Source organism: Typopeltis vanoorti, chromosome 9 (genome assembly GCF_054136105.1).
Source record: "Typopeltis vanoorti isolate ZY-2024b chromosome 9, IOZ_Tvanoo_1.0, whole genome shotgun sequence".
NCBI lineage: Eukaryota > Metazoa > Arthropoda > Arachnida > Uropygi > Thelyphonidae > Typopeltis > Typopeltis vanoorti.
In genome coordinates, this window is record NC_143557.1 from 85,358,628 (window position 1) to 85,378,852 (window position 20,225).

Genomic DNA, 20,225 nt, shown 5'->3' on the forward strand with positions numbered 1-20,225 from the left:
CGTTCGTTCCATGTCTTCACATAGAGGAAGAGTACTAATAGTTAACCAGATGGCTGCGAGTGTCTTATGGCATACCCTCAAAGTACTCACACCTTCTGAAGAATTTCTCTACCACATTCAAAAGGAAATTAAACGTTTCCTCTGGAACAAAACTCACTGGACAACATACCCTCAACTCTGCAAGCCACTCAGCAAGGGAGGTCAAGGCCTGATTTCCCTTGAAAACAAGATTGGATCCTTCAGGATAATCCTCCTCCTAAAGACACTTCAATGCAATCACACTTATGTAACCACCTTCGATTACATCACGAAATCATCTACCAGAGGACTTACACTTTCTACAATCCTCCGAATTGCCAGTCCTGCACGATCTCCTCCTAAACTACCTAATTTTTACAAAGATGCTCTACAGCGATGTAGACAGGAAAAACACAGGACTTCATCACACACTTACAGGATCAACAGAGTCAGCTGTACTTACAGAACCACTATTTTCGAACAGAAACATCACAAGTCTCACAACTGGCCAGCCTTTTCTTTGCCCTACATGGAACTGGGCAGGAATAAGTCATAGGGGACCTCCTAACCCACACCCTAAAGTGGAAAGCATTCACAAGCCTACCAACGAAGAACCCCCAAACTGAAAAGCAATATCAACAGCTGCAAGCCTCTATTATAAAAGCCTATCCAGATATCGCTACACCTCAGGAAATCCGTATTTCTTCTATAAACTGCTCGGAGCATATATTTCATCTTGTACAATCTGAAGCCTCACTTCCAATTCTTCCCTCCAACTACAAGAAAATATACCACTTCCTCATGTCAGTGTCGCCATTCTCGCCCTTCTTATATTCATCCTTAACACTCTCATCTGCAAGGCTGCATATGCCACTCAGTTTTCAGTGGGATCTGCCATATAAATCAAAGTGTGCCAAACCAGATTCCGACATACAGTGGGGACTATGGCATAGCATCCAGCCAACTCCTTCTAAGCTCTACAAATTTCAGCTAAGAGAAACGGATCTGTGTCTATTCTGTGACGTTTCAGGTACCTTGGAACACACTTATCTAACCTGTCCCGCAAACAAAGTGATAATCACCTATGCCCTGAATACTGCCTCTAACACCTGTAACTACGCACACAGCCAAGAAGACTACTGGAATTTAGTCCACACAGAAGAAAACAGACACAGAACATGCAATTTCTTCTTCATCTGCGCTAAGGCTGTCATCTACAGCGTCTACCTAAAACAGACAAGAAATAACCAAAATAACCAGTACCCATCCATCACTGAAACTGCACAAACTGAACTGTAAATTTTGAATTCATTTATTGCATTCTCTATTGTATACCCGAAAGGAAAATGTTTTCTTTCTCTGTAATATACATACTTATATACTTATAATATGTAAATAGTCCTTGTTCCCTATCGTCTAATTGTATATTTTAACAAGTTAAATAAAAAAATAATAAAAAATAGCCATTAGATAGATAGATAGAGAGAGAGAGAGGGGGGGAGTAAAGAATGAAATTATAAGGAATAGATAATCTATGATAGAAATATACAAGTTGATAAGAGGATTATAGATGCAAGTGAGATTTTACAGCTCATAGCAGGTGAACCAGGGAGTCATCCTTAGAAACTAAGGGTCATAGCATGTTAAGGTCCTGGCAGCGTAGTACTTGTGCACAGATGCAAGAGGCTCTAGCTGGGGGCCAGAAATATTAAGATCAATATTTCTGGGCCCCAGAAATACAGTGAGGAAGGCGTGTGGTGAGTGAATGGAATAAACTTCTGGTGGACATTATGATTGTGTCTTCGGTGAATGTTTTCAAGAAGAGGCATATTAGCTAATATTACTACTACAATAATAACAGCAACAACAATACTACTACTACTAATAATAATACCTGTTGAGGAAGTCGCTCAGTTTCTGTATTAGCCATCAACGCTGCTGCAGTTATTTGGGCAACAGTAGTCAACACAGCTGTGGCTACAGCAGTCGGCGTTGGCAAAGGCGATATTGTGTGAATGACGAACACAGTGAAGAATAACATCAAACTGTTGTCGGTAGCATAACGGATTTGTTTCTTGAATGCAAATGTTGATATTGCGACATTCAATGACGACCAGACCAGGAAAAACAACAATTTCGAATAGCGTTCATAAACATTTTTCAGCGGTAACATAACTAGGCAGATAGCCAACAGGATGGCAAGTGATACAACTAGCGCCAGCAGACGAACCGAATGCATCGAGAAATCCTGCAATAAGAAAAACAACTGCAAATGTAGAAAATTAGCATTGAAAGCAAAAATATTTTTTCATAATTCTAATTCTACATAATTTTGTCAACAGGAAATAATGTGCAATAAATAATGCGAGCGTCATTGGTTTTCGAATAGAGCAATATTTTTGGACTAATGACTTTCAGCTCAATCATTAATGCAGTTTATAGGTTTCTATTATTTAATTTAAATACCTTTATTGAATAATTCTAATTAAATGAAATACACAATTAATATGCTATCCGTTTGACACCCTAATGATGGATATCCGAAAAAGTCGTATAACCTGTTTTGCATTACTTTGATTTTAAACAAATGTGGCGAATAATCCAATAGCTGTTTCGAGCTTACGTAGGTCAGTCGCGATGGTTGGAAAGTTAGAATACCATTGATGATGTGGATGACCTTTATAGGGTATTACAACTGAAGGTGCGTTTGTCGATCTTAAACAGAACAGATAGAGTTTTTTTTTCTTCTTCAGAGCCTGTGTAACCCAGTGGAAGTGATGTTTACACTCCCCAGCGCTAAACTTCCCGAAGACAGACTTAAGTTGAAATCTAGTCACCGACTAGAGGAATATTTTCTAAGTATTTTTTCGAACGGTTCCCGAGTTAGTCGATCTCTGTCACAGGCAAGCGTTTTTTGTTTTCGTTTTTTTTCCTCCCGGAAACTCCGGTTTTTCGTCCCGTAAACGCAAGAAAATCGACAGTAGAATCCACACTATTTCAGACATTAAAAATATTGTGTTAGGATTAGGGACCACGAGATGGCGGCACTTGTTGAGCCGTCTCTTCACTGCGGGCCGCTTAAATAAGTGGTAGCCTTAAGACAACCATCTCTGAATGACTACCAGTGAAGATTAAACTGTCCATTCAGTCTCAAAAAAAAAAAGTTATATATGGCAAACTGGCCCCGTGAACATACGCTTCTACAGCCAAAAATATATCCCCCCCCCCCCAGCGGCAGACCAGGCGACAGGTCGGTTGGAAGTGGTACTAATAAAAAGTCGCATCAAAGTAACACGTGGACCCTGCATTGGAAGCGGGAATAACGCGTGGTGAAAGAAGAAGATAGGGCTAAAACGGTCTCGCCTACTCCCAGGGGAATACGGGAATAAAAAGGTGTTAGTTTTTTATTTTTATTTAATATTCAGAAGATGTAAGCTGACCAGAGAACATACACAATCTACAGCACAGCAGACGACCAGCGGGGATAACCCAGATTATTATCACGTGGTGTCTCCTGAATGACGAGACACACCTTCCAAAATGGGTGAATGACGTCAACAACGGATGTTTCCTTCTTTCTTTTTTTAAATCTCTCTCTCTCTCTCTCTCAGATTTGAGTCACCATTAAAAACTTTTTTTCTTTTTTTTTTTTAATCCTTTCCTTAAGCACTAACTAAACTATTACACTATTACCGAGTCTACATCATACATGAATGTCTAATCCCGCAACTTTTTTTAATGCGAATCCTATTCACGGAAAGGTTGAAGGTTGTAAACTTAACGTTGTTTAGTACTGTGTGTGTGTGGGGGGGGGGGGATCGGCTAAGAATTAGCTAATCCAGAAGTTCTACTCTGGGCACCAAACATGAAACTTCAAGCCGCTTCAGACTTGTACTAGTGAGAGCGGTGGTTTCGCATTGTGCAATGAAATTCATCTTCACCTTAAGACAGAGAATCTACCATCTAACAGCTTAACTACCAGAATACTTTCTTTTTTTTTTTTATGTGAATCCCACCCATGAAAGGGTAGCACCTATCGTACGTACGCCAGTATTGTGGGTGGGTTATCGAGACAATCGGAAACTGCACTAGAGACCAAACATAAAACTTTTTCAAGCTACTTCAGGCTACCAATACGCAGAGTTGGTCTCATACCAGGCAATGAAATTCAGCTGCTACCTAAAAACTAAAATATTTGTAAGCTACCTTTCACTAGTATCGGAGAAAACACTATGATTAACTTATAAAATTAAACTTTAATTACTTGAGCACTTCATTATTACCCTAATCACTCCTCCCCACAAAAAAAAGCAAAGAAACAAAAGCATTTATTCGCAGAAGGCACGCATTTTAAGTGGGAGATGAATTTCATCATTTCATTTCCCTCTGTGAGACTACAGCCCCCGCTTATTGGAGGCCTGAAGTGGCATGAAAAAGTTCCATGTTTAGTCTCTTGAACAGGGTTCCCGGACTATGTAGAAATATATATATATATATATATATATATATATATATATAAAATTGATAAAAATGAGGGAAAAAATCTTTAGTTCACCCAGGGTACAAATGTACTATAGGTCTACTGATAACCTTTCGTGGGTGGGAACCACATAAACAATAAAAAATATATCCATCTATTTATTCATAACTGATAGATGTACAGTGAAGTGTCGCTTTTTTTAAGTCCTTAATACAAAACAGCCTTCTATCCCGATTCTTTTTCTTCTACTACAAAGAAGAAAAAGGAAAAGAAGCTTCGCCATCTCAGATTCCAAGTTAAGCACCTACACGTCTATTTCAATACTTCGTACTGGGTTAGACATGTGCTAATTCAAATATTCCTCTGCAAGACTGCAAAACTAGTGAAAATCCAATGATTGTGATTGCCTGGGAAATTTCCTGGATGGATCTCCTCTCTAAGCAGCTATAGTTAGTTGTATGTTCAAGCACAATTTATTGTGGTGTTAGAATGCAAAATATCTACTGTTTAATGGAAGAGATTTTGATACTACACAGACAAACGAGTACACAGTAGTTCGTTCCGTCAGATCTGCAATGAGTCGACTGTTCTTTTGGTGAAGCTACTCATTTGTGATGGTCCCTTACTGAAGGGAACGGTCGTTTTGTATGGCCAAAGCAACTCACACTATGAAGCCATTGTATTATGTCTTTAAATCTGCGTGTATTCTTCTGAACGGTTTGCCTGTTTAGAGGGATTAAAATCCCAAGTTTCCGGGAGGAATAATCCTTCCAACACTGTATGAGACCGGCTAAACTTGTCTTGATATGAAAGAACCTTATAAAAAGTTCTTCACGTCCTAGATGGGATTCGAATCTAGGTATTTCCAAACAGACGGATGCACTTAGCAATTTTGAATCCGGTCTTCCGTTGAAAGAGATTTATAAACCTCTGTTTTTTTTTTTTTTTTTAAATAGTAATTTTATATCATGCAGGAGCGCGCCGGCAACATGTGCAATATGTGCGATGCACGCTGCACACAGGCGCCAGGATAGTAAAGGCGCCAAAGATTTCAGGCGAGGGGGAAATCTGTATTTTATAGTAGTAGGCGATTATATCGCCTACTGCCAGTAGCAGCAGGTGAAAATTTTAAGTGGGGGTGCTGCATATACAAAAAAAAAAAAAAAACGTTTTTTTTTCCCTAATCAGTAACGAATTTATTAATAAATAAATTTACATATCAAAAATTGCTTTATTAAAAATATTTCATCCTCACCACGAACAAACACCAATAATAAAAGTTTCGTATCAAACGCAAACGAATTCGGCGTTAGATCGCAGTGCATTTGTTTCGTGTAACGATAATTGAAAAATATAATTCTTTTCATATTTTCAACAGTGAAACTCGTCATAATTCAGCCTTGTATCTATAATAAATAAATACTTATATGTTATTTTAACAAAATAAAATAAGATTTACAAAAAAAATAGTTCACCACGCACATGCACCAATAATAAACATTTCATATTTCACAGAATTAAAGCGCGGAAGCATACTAAAGATACACTGTCATTTGAGCAGTGTGGGAATGACGTAATGTGCAATGACAAGAGCAAACGAATATCGGCGTTAGATCGCAGGGCATTTGTTTCGTTAATCGAACAATTCCAATTATTAACCATTCAATCAATGTCAAAACATAACGTTTAACATGTTGTATTGCATTTATATAATGTTCTAGGCATTGTTATTATTTATAAACACAAACAATATTTAATTTTTTCATTTTTACCTTGGGGGTACTGCAGTGTAGCAGTACTTATGTACGAGCCAGCCGCCACTGCCTACTACTACAAATGATTACGTCACCTTAGCGGTCTACTACTAAGACGAACATGAAAATTTTTAAAGTAAATTTTTTTCTCTGCATAATAGATCAAACCTTAGAATCTTTGCAGGAAAGATTTACTTTATTAAAAAAACAAATGAATTCATTTCAGTTTTTGTATTTGTTAAGTACTTCACAAAATAAAGAATATTTATTATCTTGTAAAAAGTTACGACAAAAATTAACACACGAGAATCATTCAGACATTGACGCAGACGCTTTATGCGAAGAAATTTTACACTGTCAACCATTTATTTCTAATTTTAAAAACAATATATATTAGATAATTCAGTATATTTATTCAAACGACTTAATCACAGTTTATCCAAACAATTGTTCTTCGGATTCTTTTGTCATTACCGGTATCTGTTGCATCTGTGGAACGGTTCTTTTCTAAACTTAAAATTATAAAAAACTACTTGCGCTCCACAATGGCACAAGACAGACTTTCAAATCTTGCCATTATATCAATAGAGTGAGATATTTCGGATCAACTTGATATACATGATATTATTCGAGAATTTTCATGAATGAAAACTAGAAAAGTTCAATTCACTAAGTGATTTTTCTTTCTGTTTAAATATTTATTTACCCAATAATGTTTAATATGTTCCTATTTTATATATTTTTCTTATTTATACCTATACAAAGTACAAATAACAAGGTGATTTTCTTGCCAAATAAAAGATAGTTTAATTTTGTACCCAAAAACAAAAACAAAAATATTTAATATTTTTTTTTTATAAAGTTTTATAAAAATTTACAGTTTTCATAAAACTGTAAGTTTATCTGTTAATTTACGTAAAACTATATAAGGTGCAAATAACATAAATTACTTTATTTTTTCCCAAATTATTTTTGTTTTTGTTTCTGTATTCTTCTTGTAGTCCGCGCGGATAGTCTAGTGGCTTTGCGCTTCGCAACCATATGCCTGGGGAAGGAGTGTCCTAGGTTCGATTCCCGTCCGCGACGTGAGGAGCTTAAGGATCTGCCATAGCCAAGTTAGCCGGTCTTGGGCGTGGGCAGCAGGGTTTTTTCCGCCAGTTTATCTGGGGTTTTTCATCCCGCAAGCAGGCAAACCGGCCCCGTGAACACACAGGTTGCAATCATAAATACTTACGGCAAAGAAGGCAACGGGAAACCACCTTGCTCATAATCATCTCTCCCTAGAATGGTTGCATGTAGCTACCCTCTCGCGGCCGTATGGCAGATGGGAACCAGAAGATTCTTCTTCTTGTATGTTTATTATTTTTTATACTTTTTTTTTTGTAATTTCTGCTTTTTGTTCAATAAACTTATAATTAATATATTTCGTATTTCATTTTTAATCACTGATAAGTTTTTGATAAAACTTATCAAAAATAATTTTGATAAGTGATTTTTTATTGGGGGAAGGGGTATAGGGGCGCTAACTAAAGTTTTGCACACAGGCGCCGGACACTACTGGCGTGCCCCTGATATTATGAATTCCTTTCTACTGGAGTTAATATAGTTCTTTTGAGATTTAAGGAAGAGATAGAACCTTAAATACTTTCTGAAAACGAATTTGGATTTATATAATTTTATTAATATTTATTATTAATTTCATTAAATATAATTTGTTATCATCAAAAAAAAAAAGTTTTTTACTCCAAGAAAAAATACCTTCTCCATTCCGAATAAAATATTTGTTTACAAGGGTGATACGCAGCAGCGAGGTTTGAAACATTTAATGTTTCGAATCTTTGTCTCTTAACGGAGTAGTGTCAACAAATATAAACAAACTCCTTAAAGTCAGGTTTAGTGATTTTAATAGTAGCAATGTTACTTACATAGTGAAAATAAAACAGCAGCAGGAATAAAGATGCAGCTCCATGCATAATGCAAATAATAATAAGAGCAGTGAACAGCGCGTAACTCAGATGAGTACAATAACGCCTCCTAAGGTCATCGATGTCAACTGCAGTGCTCATGCTTAAAAATCAGAAATCTAAAAAAAATAATTAGTGAATTAAATTAATTAAATAAGCATATATATATAATAAATTTTTTATATATATAAGGAAATTAAACGACTTTATACCAAGAAGTTGTATTTCGTTGAAATACAACTTCTTCGGGTATCATTGGCAAAGAGTAAAATAAAAATAACAGACACATGAAAAAATATATTAACAGATCTAGTGTAAAACAAGTACATTTAAAAGAAATGCGTGAGCTGGTATTAGTGCGCCGGTATTGGACAGTGGCAATGTGCGCATCAGAAATATTATAGCTTAGCTGTTATTAATATGAGACGAATCAAGTGATATTTCTTTAGATTCAATTATTCTTCTTTCCAGTTCATAATAGCACACATGGATATTACAGGTTTTTTGCCAATCAACGATGTGTTGGCGGCCATCATCTGCGTTGACGGAGAAGAGAACGTGGCTAGAGAGAGCGCTGGCTCTGGTTCTGTTGTAAGAAATGTCTCTTAGATGTTCCTCCATGCGTAAAAGGATGGATTTAGAAGTTTGGCCGTAATATGGCTTGCCACAATCACACAAAATTTTATAGACTCCTGGATACTGAGTAGGAAGCTGTTTCATTTTAGGTCTACTTAGTATGGAGCGAAGTTTAGGGAGCGTAGTGAAGCAAGTTCTAATGTTGAATTTCTGAAGCATTTTTGCCAGTTTCGGGGAGAGAGAGCTGATGTATGGTAACGAAATAAAACCTTTTGGTGGAGAAGAATCTTCAAGAGCAGTTGAGTGGTGGACAGAGAGAAATTTATTAATCTTTTTTAATAATATATATATATATATATATATATATATTAATGTTCATTATTTTTTTTTAGAAAAATCTTTTTAAAAAATCTAGCGAGAATAAAAGAGAACAGAATATATGAATAGAATATATTCTGTTCTCTTTTTCTCACAAAATTATTAACACAAAATAGTGCTGTCGGCGTGTGATTCAGTTTTTCAAACTTTATTTCCTGAAAACCCATGTAAGCATTCTATTGTAATCATGAAAGATATAGGACATGCCGATTTAAAACTGGTTAAGCATTTTATGTATCGTGGTGCAGTCGATGTATCAATTATCAGAACTTTTGACAATTGCTGAAACAAACACTTAATGTTAAAGGTCTTGCAAAAGTGATTGGTGAAAATTAGCAAGAAGGCAAGAATGATCAAATTTCGTCACATGTGAATCGCCAGATCTAACGGCGTTGGAAGCTATGTGGCTGACGATACTAATGAAGTGAAACAAATGGGTTTCCTTATCTTCGAAGTCTCAGTCTGATCTTCGGACTTTGCATAAATCATCTGTTTATGGAGCATCTGAGTTGTCTCTTTATTGCCGTCTTCTCCTTCCATGTAATGGAAACGCGGTCCAATAGTGGACAGTTTGACGTGGGGGCTTCAAAGTCGAGACATGGCATTCCTACTACCCTGGAAATGTGCCATTTCCAGGGTAGTAGGAAGTTATTCCATGTTGTGAAAGTAAATGAAAAGTTATCGGTACATTACTATTCATATATTTTTATATCCATTCTTTTAGGTACTCTGGAGCGAAGGATCGCATAGTCACCAGTCCATCTAATTTTTTGTTGAATAGTTCACAAACTTTTGTCAAAGATTTAGTCTTGCGCCTCTCTCTCTCTCTCTCCACACTTTACCTAGCCTTCCCTTGTGCTGGAAACTTGCATCATAATAAATACAGTCGTGCCAGGAAGGGAGGAAAAGTAACAGAAAAAAAAAATCCCTAAATCAAGTGATACAGCTTTCTGTGGTGGTAAGAATTCAGGAACATTTTGAAGGACCTGGAACCCACATCTTAAAAGGTTGCAAATCCAAAAGTTTAACTTTTGGACAGGCTTGTATCTGGAAAATTCCTAATAAGTGCAAAGAAGTCAAGATTTTTCCATTATATAACAATGGAAGTAAAACAGGTATTTAATATTGCAAACCTGCTTGCATCTCTGGAAGTGTCACATAATAATAATTATGATGATATCATATTTTTTACGAAATTAAGACAATTTTTGTCGGCATGGTTGCCCGAGTGGATAGCGTATCCGCTCTTCAAATTTAGAGTAAAGCTTAAGTTGTTTAGAATACGCATCGGAATAACTAAGGGAGTGAAATATCAGCTAAGTCAATGACTGTTCTGGATGGGATTTATAGGCCGAAATACCGATTTTGCAATGGGAAAAAAATCCTATAAGGATTTTTTTCTTTTTTACAGTTTTCTTTTTAAAGATGGAATCAAATACACTGGAATAATCCACTTGAATAGTTACAGTTGATTGGTAAAATTGCATAATCCCAGTGTAATGAAAAATTCCGGACTCGAGTTCATGTAGCTTGTAGCTTATTTTGAGATGTCCCGTTTTTGTTATTACATTAGTTATTATATTGTTATTTACTGTTTAGTATTTATTTCATATTATTATAAAGATATAATGATACAATATGTATGGCGTTAGGTGTTTTTCTATGTTGTTTTTCCATAAATGCAGCACTAATAATGAGCACAATCCAAATCTTTGGTCTCAAATTGATGAGTACCGTCGAATTATATTCGATATACTGCACGAAAGTATTTTCATACAATTGTATTTCCAGTGACGTGTTTTCCAGTGTTATTTTTTTAAAGTATATTCAAATAATATACTACAAGCAAAAAACATCCGGTTCCAGATAATCATACTTTTAACATATGATTGTTGGATTCGACTACACTAGTGAACGTCGATACAAGCAAAAGTTTTAACATCAAAAGATTTTGATTGTCAGATGTGTGTGAAAAAACAGTGAAATCAGCAGATGCTACTCTAAAAGGGTTCTTGTAAAATTTTCAAGCAGTAGTTTCCCATCCCATTTATGTGCCATTTCCTATCTAGGAGGTTGACTACCATGATGTGACTCATTGTTAACTACGGGAATTGCGACATGTGGTGATGAACCTATCTCTTCCACTTATTGTCGTAAGTACTGTATTTACTCGAATATAACTCGCCCTCGGATATAACTCTCACCCCTGAATTTACTTTACGAAAAAAGAAATTAAAAAGTTTAGCATTGATGATTAAAAAGTTATGCACGTTCACGTCGGGTCGATAGTAACTCGCTCCACGCGGTAAACAACACGCCCTCCCCAACAGCCACTATACTATAGATGTAAGAAAAAAGTAGTTTCATTGTATCACTGAATAAGGTACAGAGACATTTGCAGTCTGTGTAATATATTTCTTAACAAATAGTGCAATTAGAGACAACTGGGATAAAAATAGCCCTAACTAATGACTTGCATGTCACTTCTGACAGAAACTATGCTCTATAGCAGCGGTTCTCAATCATTTCCAGTGGCATACCATTATATTTAATTCACGATATTAGATGTACCACTAAGGCAGTGGCTCACGTACCACCAGTGGTACGCGTACCATAGGTTGAGAATTCCTGCTCTATAGAATCAAGCAAAACTATATGTCGCACCGCCAAACACAGTATCTAAACTATTCTCCAAACATTTGTCCAAAATTTTCAATTACATGAAATAAGTGTAATTGAAATTCGTTTGATTGCATTTGAAATTTTCTATGTCATTTAGACAGATCACAACGGCTAATTTCAAATAAAATTCTACCACGAATTGAAACGAACAGGACATTTAATGTATGTGTGTCTGCCCACCAGCCCAACGTGAAAGCGGCATGCAGACAATCAACAATAAAATTCAACCGAGGGTTGAAACTTTGTGAGTGGAGCCCACCAGCGCGATGCAGAAGCAGTACACAAATGCTAATGACAGGTCCCGTCGGAACGATAAATGGGCGAAACATCACCCTGATGTGAACGTGTTAAAACTAAGAAATCAGTGAATGATGTTATGGCAGATTCAGATATTTTGGAATTAAGTTGAAGAAAATTATCATTTCAACCCAAAAGCTGTCAGCTTACCTTTATCGTTGGGTCGTGCGATCGTTTGTTAATATCGCACCAATCATATGCACGTCTTCATAGCTACTCTATCTCTACTAGTCTACCATTGCTGTCTGTTTTGCGCTATGCTTTAACTTCTCACTAGTCATTTGTGAAGGATTGTTCATTACCTATTTAAATCTTGTAAATTACTGGTAATTTTTGCTTGAAATAATGCGAGAGAAGATGATGCTAATTGGGTAGACGATTTTGCGTCGCACACAAGGAAACCGCTATCGCGGCTGGAAGTAGCAATGGCGAATAGGAGATTCTTGGTAAGTCATACACATTTTCAGTTTTTTTCCTGCATATATCTCGCATCGCAGTTTTTAACTTTAATTTTAGGGGGGGGGGGCGAGTTATATTCGAGTGTTCACGGGGCGGTTTCATGTTCTGGGAGGACAAAAAAACCAAGTTTCCGGGTGAAATGAAACCATCTCTGTATAACTCACCTTTAGTCAAAAGAGCCAAGATAAAGGTTCCTTACATCACGAACCCCTCTTTTGGAGACTCGACACTCAGGGGCTACCCTGAGTGTCGAGTGTTCGAAATTCGAGTCATCAGAATTCAAGAAGAACCGGTCTATACCAGTCCGGAACACGGGGGGGGGAATTATATATATATATATATATATATATATATATATAAATTGTATTTTTAATTTTTTGTATATAGTGCAGAAACCTTGCTCACACAGATAATTTCAAAGCCACTTCAGGCCTCCAATATGTGGGGAGATGATTTTACACAGACAATGAAATTCATCTCCTGCCTAAAGACACTCAAAACCATTCACATCCATGGACAGATTCCAACCTGCAGTATGTTAGCTCGAAATAAAGCTTGTTCTGGTTTATTTTTGGTAAAGTTATTTATTCCTTTGTTAAACACATGTTAAAGATACCAGGCAATTTTATAAGCTAGATTTTAATCCTTTTTCCCAAGTAAGCAAACAAACAAGTAAGTCAAGTTTGTGCCAGAACATAATTCAAGCCTGAGGCAACTCGTGGTAAAGGTGGAGTAAGGTCCGATCACTTTCCTTAGTATTTCCTCCTAATGCAAATCACATCCCCTTACGGAGATGTATGATACCATGCATTAAAGGCAAGGGCCACTACCCAGACCGGACCTTTATTGAGATCTCGTCAGTGGGAGCCAGACTTAAACTATGTTCAGGCGCAAACTTGACTTACTTGTCGCGCATGTAGTTAAAAGTAGCGAATTTATATTAGGGGAAATACTCTTTAGCACGCATGTACGTGTAAAGTGTTTATTGTTGAAATTGTCTTCGTTTTCTGCCAGGAAAGTGCATAAAAATCATAAGTGTGTCAAACTCAAGCTGAGCACTTTATTTTCTGGTGAGTTACATACAATATGTAATGGGGTTTTTTTATGTAAAAAAAAAAATTATTTTTATGGTAATGGCCAATTAGAGCGCTTTTGCGATATGGGTGAAAACGAAATTAGTGAATTAATTGATGGGGGGTAAACAGATTTAAATGAGGAGGAACTGGTACAATTAATAGATGACATCGAACCAAATGATGGGGAAGGTTCTGTCGAAGATTCTGATTGCGATGAATCAGTTAAAGAATTCAGTTTTAAAGAATTAGCAGAAGGATTGGACTTGGCAAGAAAGTTAGGAAGTTATTTTTACGGATAATGATCTCTCCCTCTCTTAGTGAAGCGCTCCGGAAAATTCACAAGACAATTGGATATTTGTTTCATATTATGAACTTAATAAAAAATTGCAGCATAGTGGTAGACAATGTCTTATTACTGACTCTTGATAACTAAACCAGACGAAGTATGCAATGAGAATTATGCAAATGATGTTCAAGAGATTTCAAGTGATGACGACGTCCGTCCACTCGTAAATAAAGAACATCTAAGAAATGTTCGTTTTGAAGACAGTGATGACGATTAAAATATGCACTTTATTTTATTTTGCCTAAAAGATTTATGCATTATGGACCATGAAGTTTACGTGCAATTTGTATTTTTATAAGTTTATACTATGTAATTTGTTTCATAATTTATGGTTTCTTAAGTTACATGAATTACCTGAATTAAATAAAAATATAGTTTTGTTTGATATGTCATTGTTTATATAATCTTTTTAAAAAAACGATTTCGGAACCTAACCCTACTTTTTCTATGTGATCTGAGTCTCGCATAACGCGATTTATATAACGCGGCATTTCTATGGAATCTAACATCCGCGTTATACGAGGATTACCTGTATATATATATATATATATATATATATATATATATATTGTATTTTTAATTTGTGTTTTACATAGTCCCGAGTTAGTCGATCTCTGGCATGGGCAAGCAGTTTTTTTGATCACGGAAATTGGGGTTTTTGTTCTGTAAATTCCAAGAAATCGACTATATAGAACCCACACACTATTTTAGCCATTAAAAATACAGTGGTATCTCTCTAATCCGAATTAATAAAAACTGTGCTCGTTCGGATTAGCGAAAAGTTCGAATTAGTGAATTTTTCCCCAAGAGACAACAATAACTAGCGTTCAAGACAAAAATAATCAGATTCTAATGGTACATCAATTTAATTCTGTAAATAAATGAAGCAACTGATAGAAAAAAGCTACTTACTGTAATATAAAACTTAAAAAATAATACAGTACACAAGTTTATTTTAGTAATAAATTTAGTTTGTCAATGCACCTGTATTAACTCAGTTGTTAATACATGTACATTGTCTGTGTTAACTCAGACGAAAGCCGCCAACACATTGTGAACTGGACTCAAACTTTTAACATCCATGTGTGATATGAACTTGAGAGAAAGATTGTCGAATCTAGAGAAATTTCTAGATTCTTCTCATATCAATAACAGCCTAAGTTTCAATCTCTCTGACGGACACGTTGCCTCTGTTCAGTATTGGCACACTCGCGACAGCGCGTAGTTTGTTTGGAACTCAAGCTCGCTTTTTCTTTTCAAACACGCTAATGTCTTTTTTTGTACTTGTTCTGTTATTACAATTTTAAGTCTCTGTAATTCTTTATATATTTCTTTGATTGTGATAACTGAAGATGTTGATCTATTCAACGAAACTAGTAGTATCTTTTCAAATATACCATGTCATCTTTTTTTCTCTCGGTATCAGTCATTAAAGGTTTTTTATAATATTCCAACCAAGTAAAAATGAATTCTGAATATATATATATATATATATATATATATATATATATATATATATATGTAATAAATTTTTTACCTTGGGGATATTGTATATTAGACTAACCAAGTTATTTTATAAACTTGGTTATTTTAACTCCTAATCCCAAGTATGCAAACAATTAAGTTTGCTACTCACTGAGGGGACCTCAAAAAAGGTTTGAAACCGGTCTGAGTAGTGACCCTACCCATAATGCATTGCAGTATACATCTTCTAGTGAGATGTGCTTTACATTATGGGAAAATACTAATAGTGTTCAGAGTTTTACCCACGCTTACAATGAGTTCCCCTGGTGTTGTAACATCTTTAGCCTTGAACTTTGTTTCAGGCGCAAACTTAATTGTTTGCATATTTGGGATTAGGAGTTAAAATAACTAAGTTTATAAAATAACTTGGTTATCCTAATATAAATATAATATTTTTACTTTATTTTTTACATAGTCCGAAAACTCGCTCCAGACATCAAATATGGAATAATTTCAAGCCTGCAATAAGCTGGAAGGTGGTTTCGCACAGGGAATTGAAATTCATCTCCCACCTAAAGACATTCAAAAAATGGCGGGATTCGAACCAGCAACCTGTTAGCTCGAAATAAACCACGCCTGCATAGTGCAATTGGAAGAACGACGGTAAGTTGCGCCCTTCGACTGGAAAAGGACAAGGTTCGCTTCTCGTCGAGAGGAATCTTTATATGGATATTTCTTCAGTTGAAGGTGAGTTAGATGATCTCATACGGAAGATGAAAAGCTCGAGTTTTCTACTGAAACTCAAATTTTTCATTCCGCATACAGACAAATCGGCCTTGAGAACACATGCAATTTACAGACAAAATTACTAGTGGTGGTGGTGGCAGTAGATGGCGTTGGTGTAGGTGTTATATATATATATATATATATATATATATATATATATATATATATATACACACACACACTGAAGCTGCATTTTCAAATCATAAATTCATCTTAGAAAGATTTCATTGGCTATACCTATCGTTGATTAAAATTAAGAGAAAACTTTGTCATTAAATATAAAACAATAACAACTTTACTGCAGTTATTAAATCACTGTTATACAAAAATTATACACACACACATCTTTTTATTTTTTTACCAAAGTAAATTAAAAAATCAAGAATTATAATAAAATGCTGGCATAAAACCAGAAAATGATGTGTGTGTGTGTGAGAGAGAGAGAGAGAGAGAGAGAGAGAGAGAGAGAGAGAGAAAACAGATTAGACTTTGCATAACATAATATACACGTTAAGAGCCTCATGTCCATCTTGGAAAATTAAAGCAACAGAATATATATGTGTGTGTGTGTGTGTGTAGAAAGTATTTTACCTTGGGTATAATAAATGTTAAAGATACCAAGATATTTTAAACCTGGTTTTACTCCATTGTTGCAAGTCTAGCTGACCCTGCACGTAGTGCAAGACCAAGCAACTCATGGTAAAAGTAGAAAAAGCTCTGATCACTAATCGTAATATTTACCCTTAATGCAAAGCACATCTTCTCCTGGAGATGTAAGATTAGTGATCAGAGCTTTTTCTACTTTTACCATGAGTTGCCTTGGTCTTGCACTACGTGCAGGGTCAGCTAGACTTGCAACACTTGCAGGCGCAAACTTGATTTGTTTGTCTGTTTGCTTACTTGGGAAATGGAGTAAAACTAGGTTTAAAATAGCTTGGTATCTTTAACACACACACATATATATATATCTTATTCCTCCAACACTCGCAACAACGTCAGGGCGGGAATATGAAAATAGTCTTTCATGGCATATGGATGAGCGCTTATTATGCAAGGGGTACGGTACTAAGTCCCGCAGTGTTTTTAGTGATTATCAATTACTTGTCCAGTGAAGGAAAAAAAAAAAACTAATGAAGTAGGCTTAGCATAATTAGTCTAAGATTCTTCTGTTGGTTAGAAAAGAGAATAACAAACACTACTCGGACAAATTTTCATCAGTTTATAAGGGCTTAATAAATGCCCTTACATATTTATATATAAGATCATACTTCGCTTTTTAATAACATGAACATGAGTGTAAAAAAGTGGAAAAACTTCTATTTCTTACCTTAAGTTGGTTAAATCCACGTAAGTGATTATTTCTTAAAGTCGTTCAAATTCTCAAAATATCCATTGCTGTGCTAATATCTCAAACACCTCTTGTATCAAGTGATATAAAAAGGACCAATGGCGCTGTACAAGAGTTAGTTTAAGTCTGTTTTGTGCACTTGGGTAATTTAATACCTGCTGCCACGCCTTTAGTCATTACATCTTAAACATTGGCGCCTCAGTTCTCAATGATTTCCGCTGCGTTTCTCTTGCTATGACAGAAATCTTTGTTCCAGTTTACGTTTGCTGCTAACAGCAGCAGCTGTCAAGAAAAGCTTCAATACTAATACCGCTGCAGTAATTAAACTTGATATATTTCAGCGAACCTCCATCTTTATAGATAACAATACGTTTTAAAACATAACAGACACAACTAAATTCAACTGGCGGTATTTACATTACTGTGAACGATTAATGCTTAATATTAAACTAATCTGTAATTCAAATATTATTATTAACTGTATGAGTATTACATGCTATTTTCAGATGTATTAAAAAAAAATTATATTCTGTTTATTATTGATGAAACCAACAGATGAAATCACTAGTTTTATGCCGAACGGAGGAAAATATCATGTAAATCCGTTAGTCTACTGTTTGGCAACAGTAGCAAACTAGGAATGATAATAGTTCATGTAAGAAAATTAGGCTTGTCAATAATATATACACCCTGTGACTTCTTTTTCTCTCAACTTCATTTGCCGATGAAAGGAAAGCGATACACCACCATTGAAAACGTTCAAGCGGCAGTAACCACGACCCTCAACAGTATCCCAAAAACCGATATAAAAAACTCATTTAACGAATTAATTGACCATGCCAAACGCTGTATCAAAGCTGAGGGAGAGTATATTGATTGAAATAAATGATTTCAATAATTATAATTGGCCTATGTCTTATTTTCTATCAAAAGTTCAAAAAAAGTGGTAATCTTTCTAGACCTTAATTGTTACTATTAAAACTGACGCGTTATTGTACAATTCATTTAGTTGAATCTTCTTTCTCTCTTATCCCGCTTCCTATGTAGGGTCCGAGTGTTCCATTAGGTGCGACTTTTGTCCGTTCAACCCTCAGTTTTATTAAAACTGTTTTAATGAAAATGATACAAACAGTTTCAGCCTTTTACAACCTTCATCAGGTATCCACTAAAGGTAGAACACAATAATAAAAATTGAAGTTACAAAAAACTGGGAATTACAGGCAAAAATGCAATACATAATTGACATAAAAAAACGTTGTATTTTTTAAGTTGTTCTATCCAACGCGCCATTGTTTATTGCGTGCGTGCCTGTAAGTTCTCGTGAACGCCAGTATTGAACAACTGCAGCATGGCTATCAGAGATGTCGTAACTTAAATTGCTGTTCAAATGTTCAGGATTAAGGAGGATTTCCCTGGATTCCACAATTTTCCTTTCAAACTCATCACTGCAGCGAAAAATGTTTTCGGATTTATCCCAGCAAACTGAGTGACTTTGGAGATCATCATGAGGATTGTTTGAGAAAAGAACATGACTGGATAGCGCAGATGCATGTGATCTTTTATAGGAGATGTTATATATATAGAACATAAGAGAGAGACAACTTATATATATAACAAGTTATCATAATGTGATTTACCTTAAAGATTGCACTACGTACGGGTCACCCAGACTTCCACTACTTGCAAACTTGACTTACTTGTCTGTTTGCTTACTTGAAAAATTGATTAAAACCAGGCTTATAATTAAAATAGACTTGCACTACTTGCAGGCACAAACTTGACTTACTTGTCTGTTTGCTTACTTGGGAAATGGATTAAAACCAGTTTTTTAAATTAAAATAGCTTGGTATCCTTAACGTATATTATACCCAAGGTAAAAAACTTTCTACATCTATCTCTCATCCTGAGATTTTTATTTAATAAGGTCAAAGCACCTTATGGTAACTTGTTTTGGTAACCTGTTTAAGCTCTGTATGAGTAATAGAGCTTAAAATATTTACAAGCTCTGTATTACTTAAACCTTGGAATTTCTAAGCCTGGCTCCCACTGATGAGACCTCAATAAAGTCGAAACCGGTTTGGGTAGTGGCCCCCTTGCCTTTAATGCATAGCATCATTCATCTCCTCAAGGAGATGTGCTTTGCATTAAGGGTAAATATGAAGAATAGTGATCAGAGCTTATTCCACCTTTACCACGAGTTGCGTAAGACTTACACTGCGTGAGGGTCGCACAGACTTGCACTAATTGCAGGCGCAAACTTGACTTACTTGTCTGCTTGCTTATATGGGAAATGAATTAAAACCAGGTTTATCATTAAAATAGCTTGGTATCCTTAACGTATATTACACCCAAGGTAAAAAAACTTTCAACATATATATATATAGAATTTTTTTTTTAACTTGGGTATATTATATATTCAAGATACCAAGTAATTTTATATAAACTTGGTTTTTAATCCTATATTTCCCAAGTGAGCAAAGAAAAGTAAGTCACGTTTGCACCTGCACGTAGTGCAAGTCTGAGGCAACTCGTGGTAAAGGTGGATTAAGTTCTGATCACTTTCCTTAGTACTTTTCCCTTAATGTAAAGCACATCCC

At 35.6% G+C, this 20,225-nt stretch overlaps 1 protein-coding gene across 3 annotated transcripts in view; it reads right to left on the reverse strand.

Annotated features, from left to right (window-relative positions):
• The window catches only part of Ac76E (adenylate cyclase type 2 Ac76E), a 313,695-nt gene extending 296,006 nt beyond the window's left edge, over window positions 1-17,689 (reverse strand). For all 3 annotated transcript variants that reach the window (XM_090397688.1, XM_090397687.1, XM_090397686.1), the window contains exons 1-3: window positions 17,608-17,689; window positions 8,178-8,335; window positions 1,913-2,266 (exon numbers count right to left, since the gene is read on the reverse strand). In XM_090397688.1, coding sequence (XP_090253814.1) covers window positions 1,913-2,266; window positions 8,178-8,318 — 495 coding nt within the window. In that variant the 5' untranslated portion in view covers window positions 8,319-8,335; window positions 17,608-17,689. The remainder of the gene's footprint in view (window positions 1-1,912; window positions 2,267-8,177; window positions 8,336-17,607) is intronic.
• Window positions 17,690-20,225: the final 2,536 nt, after the last annotated feature.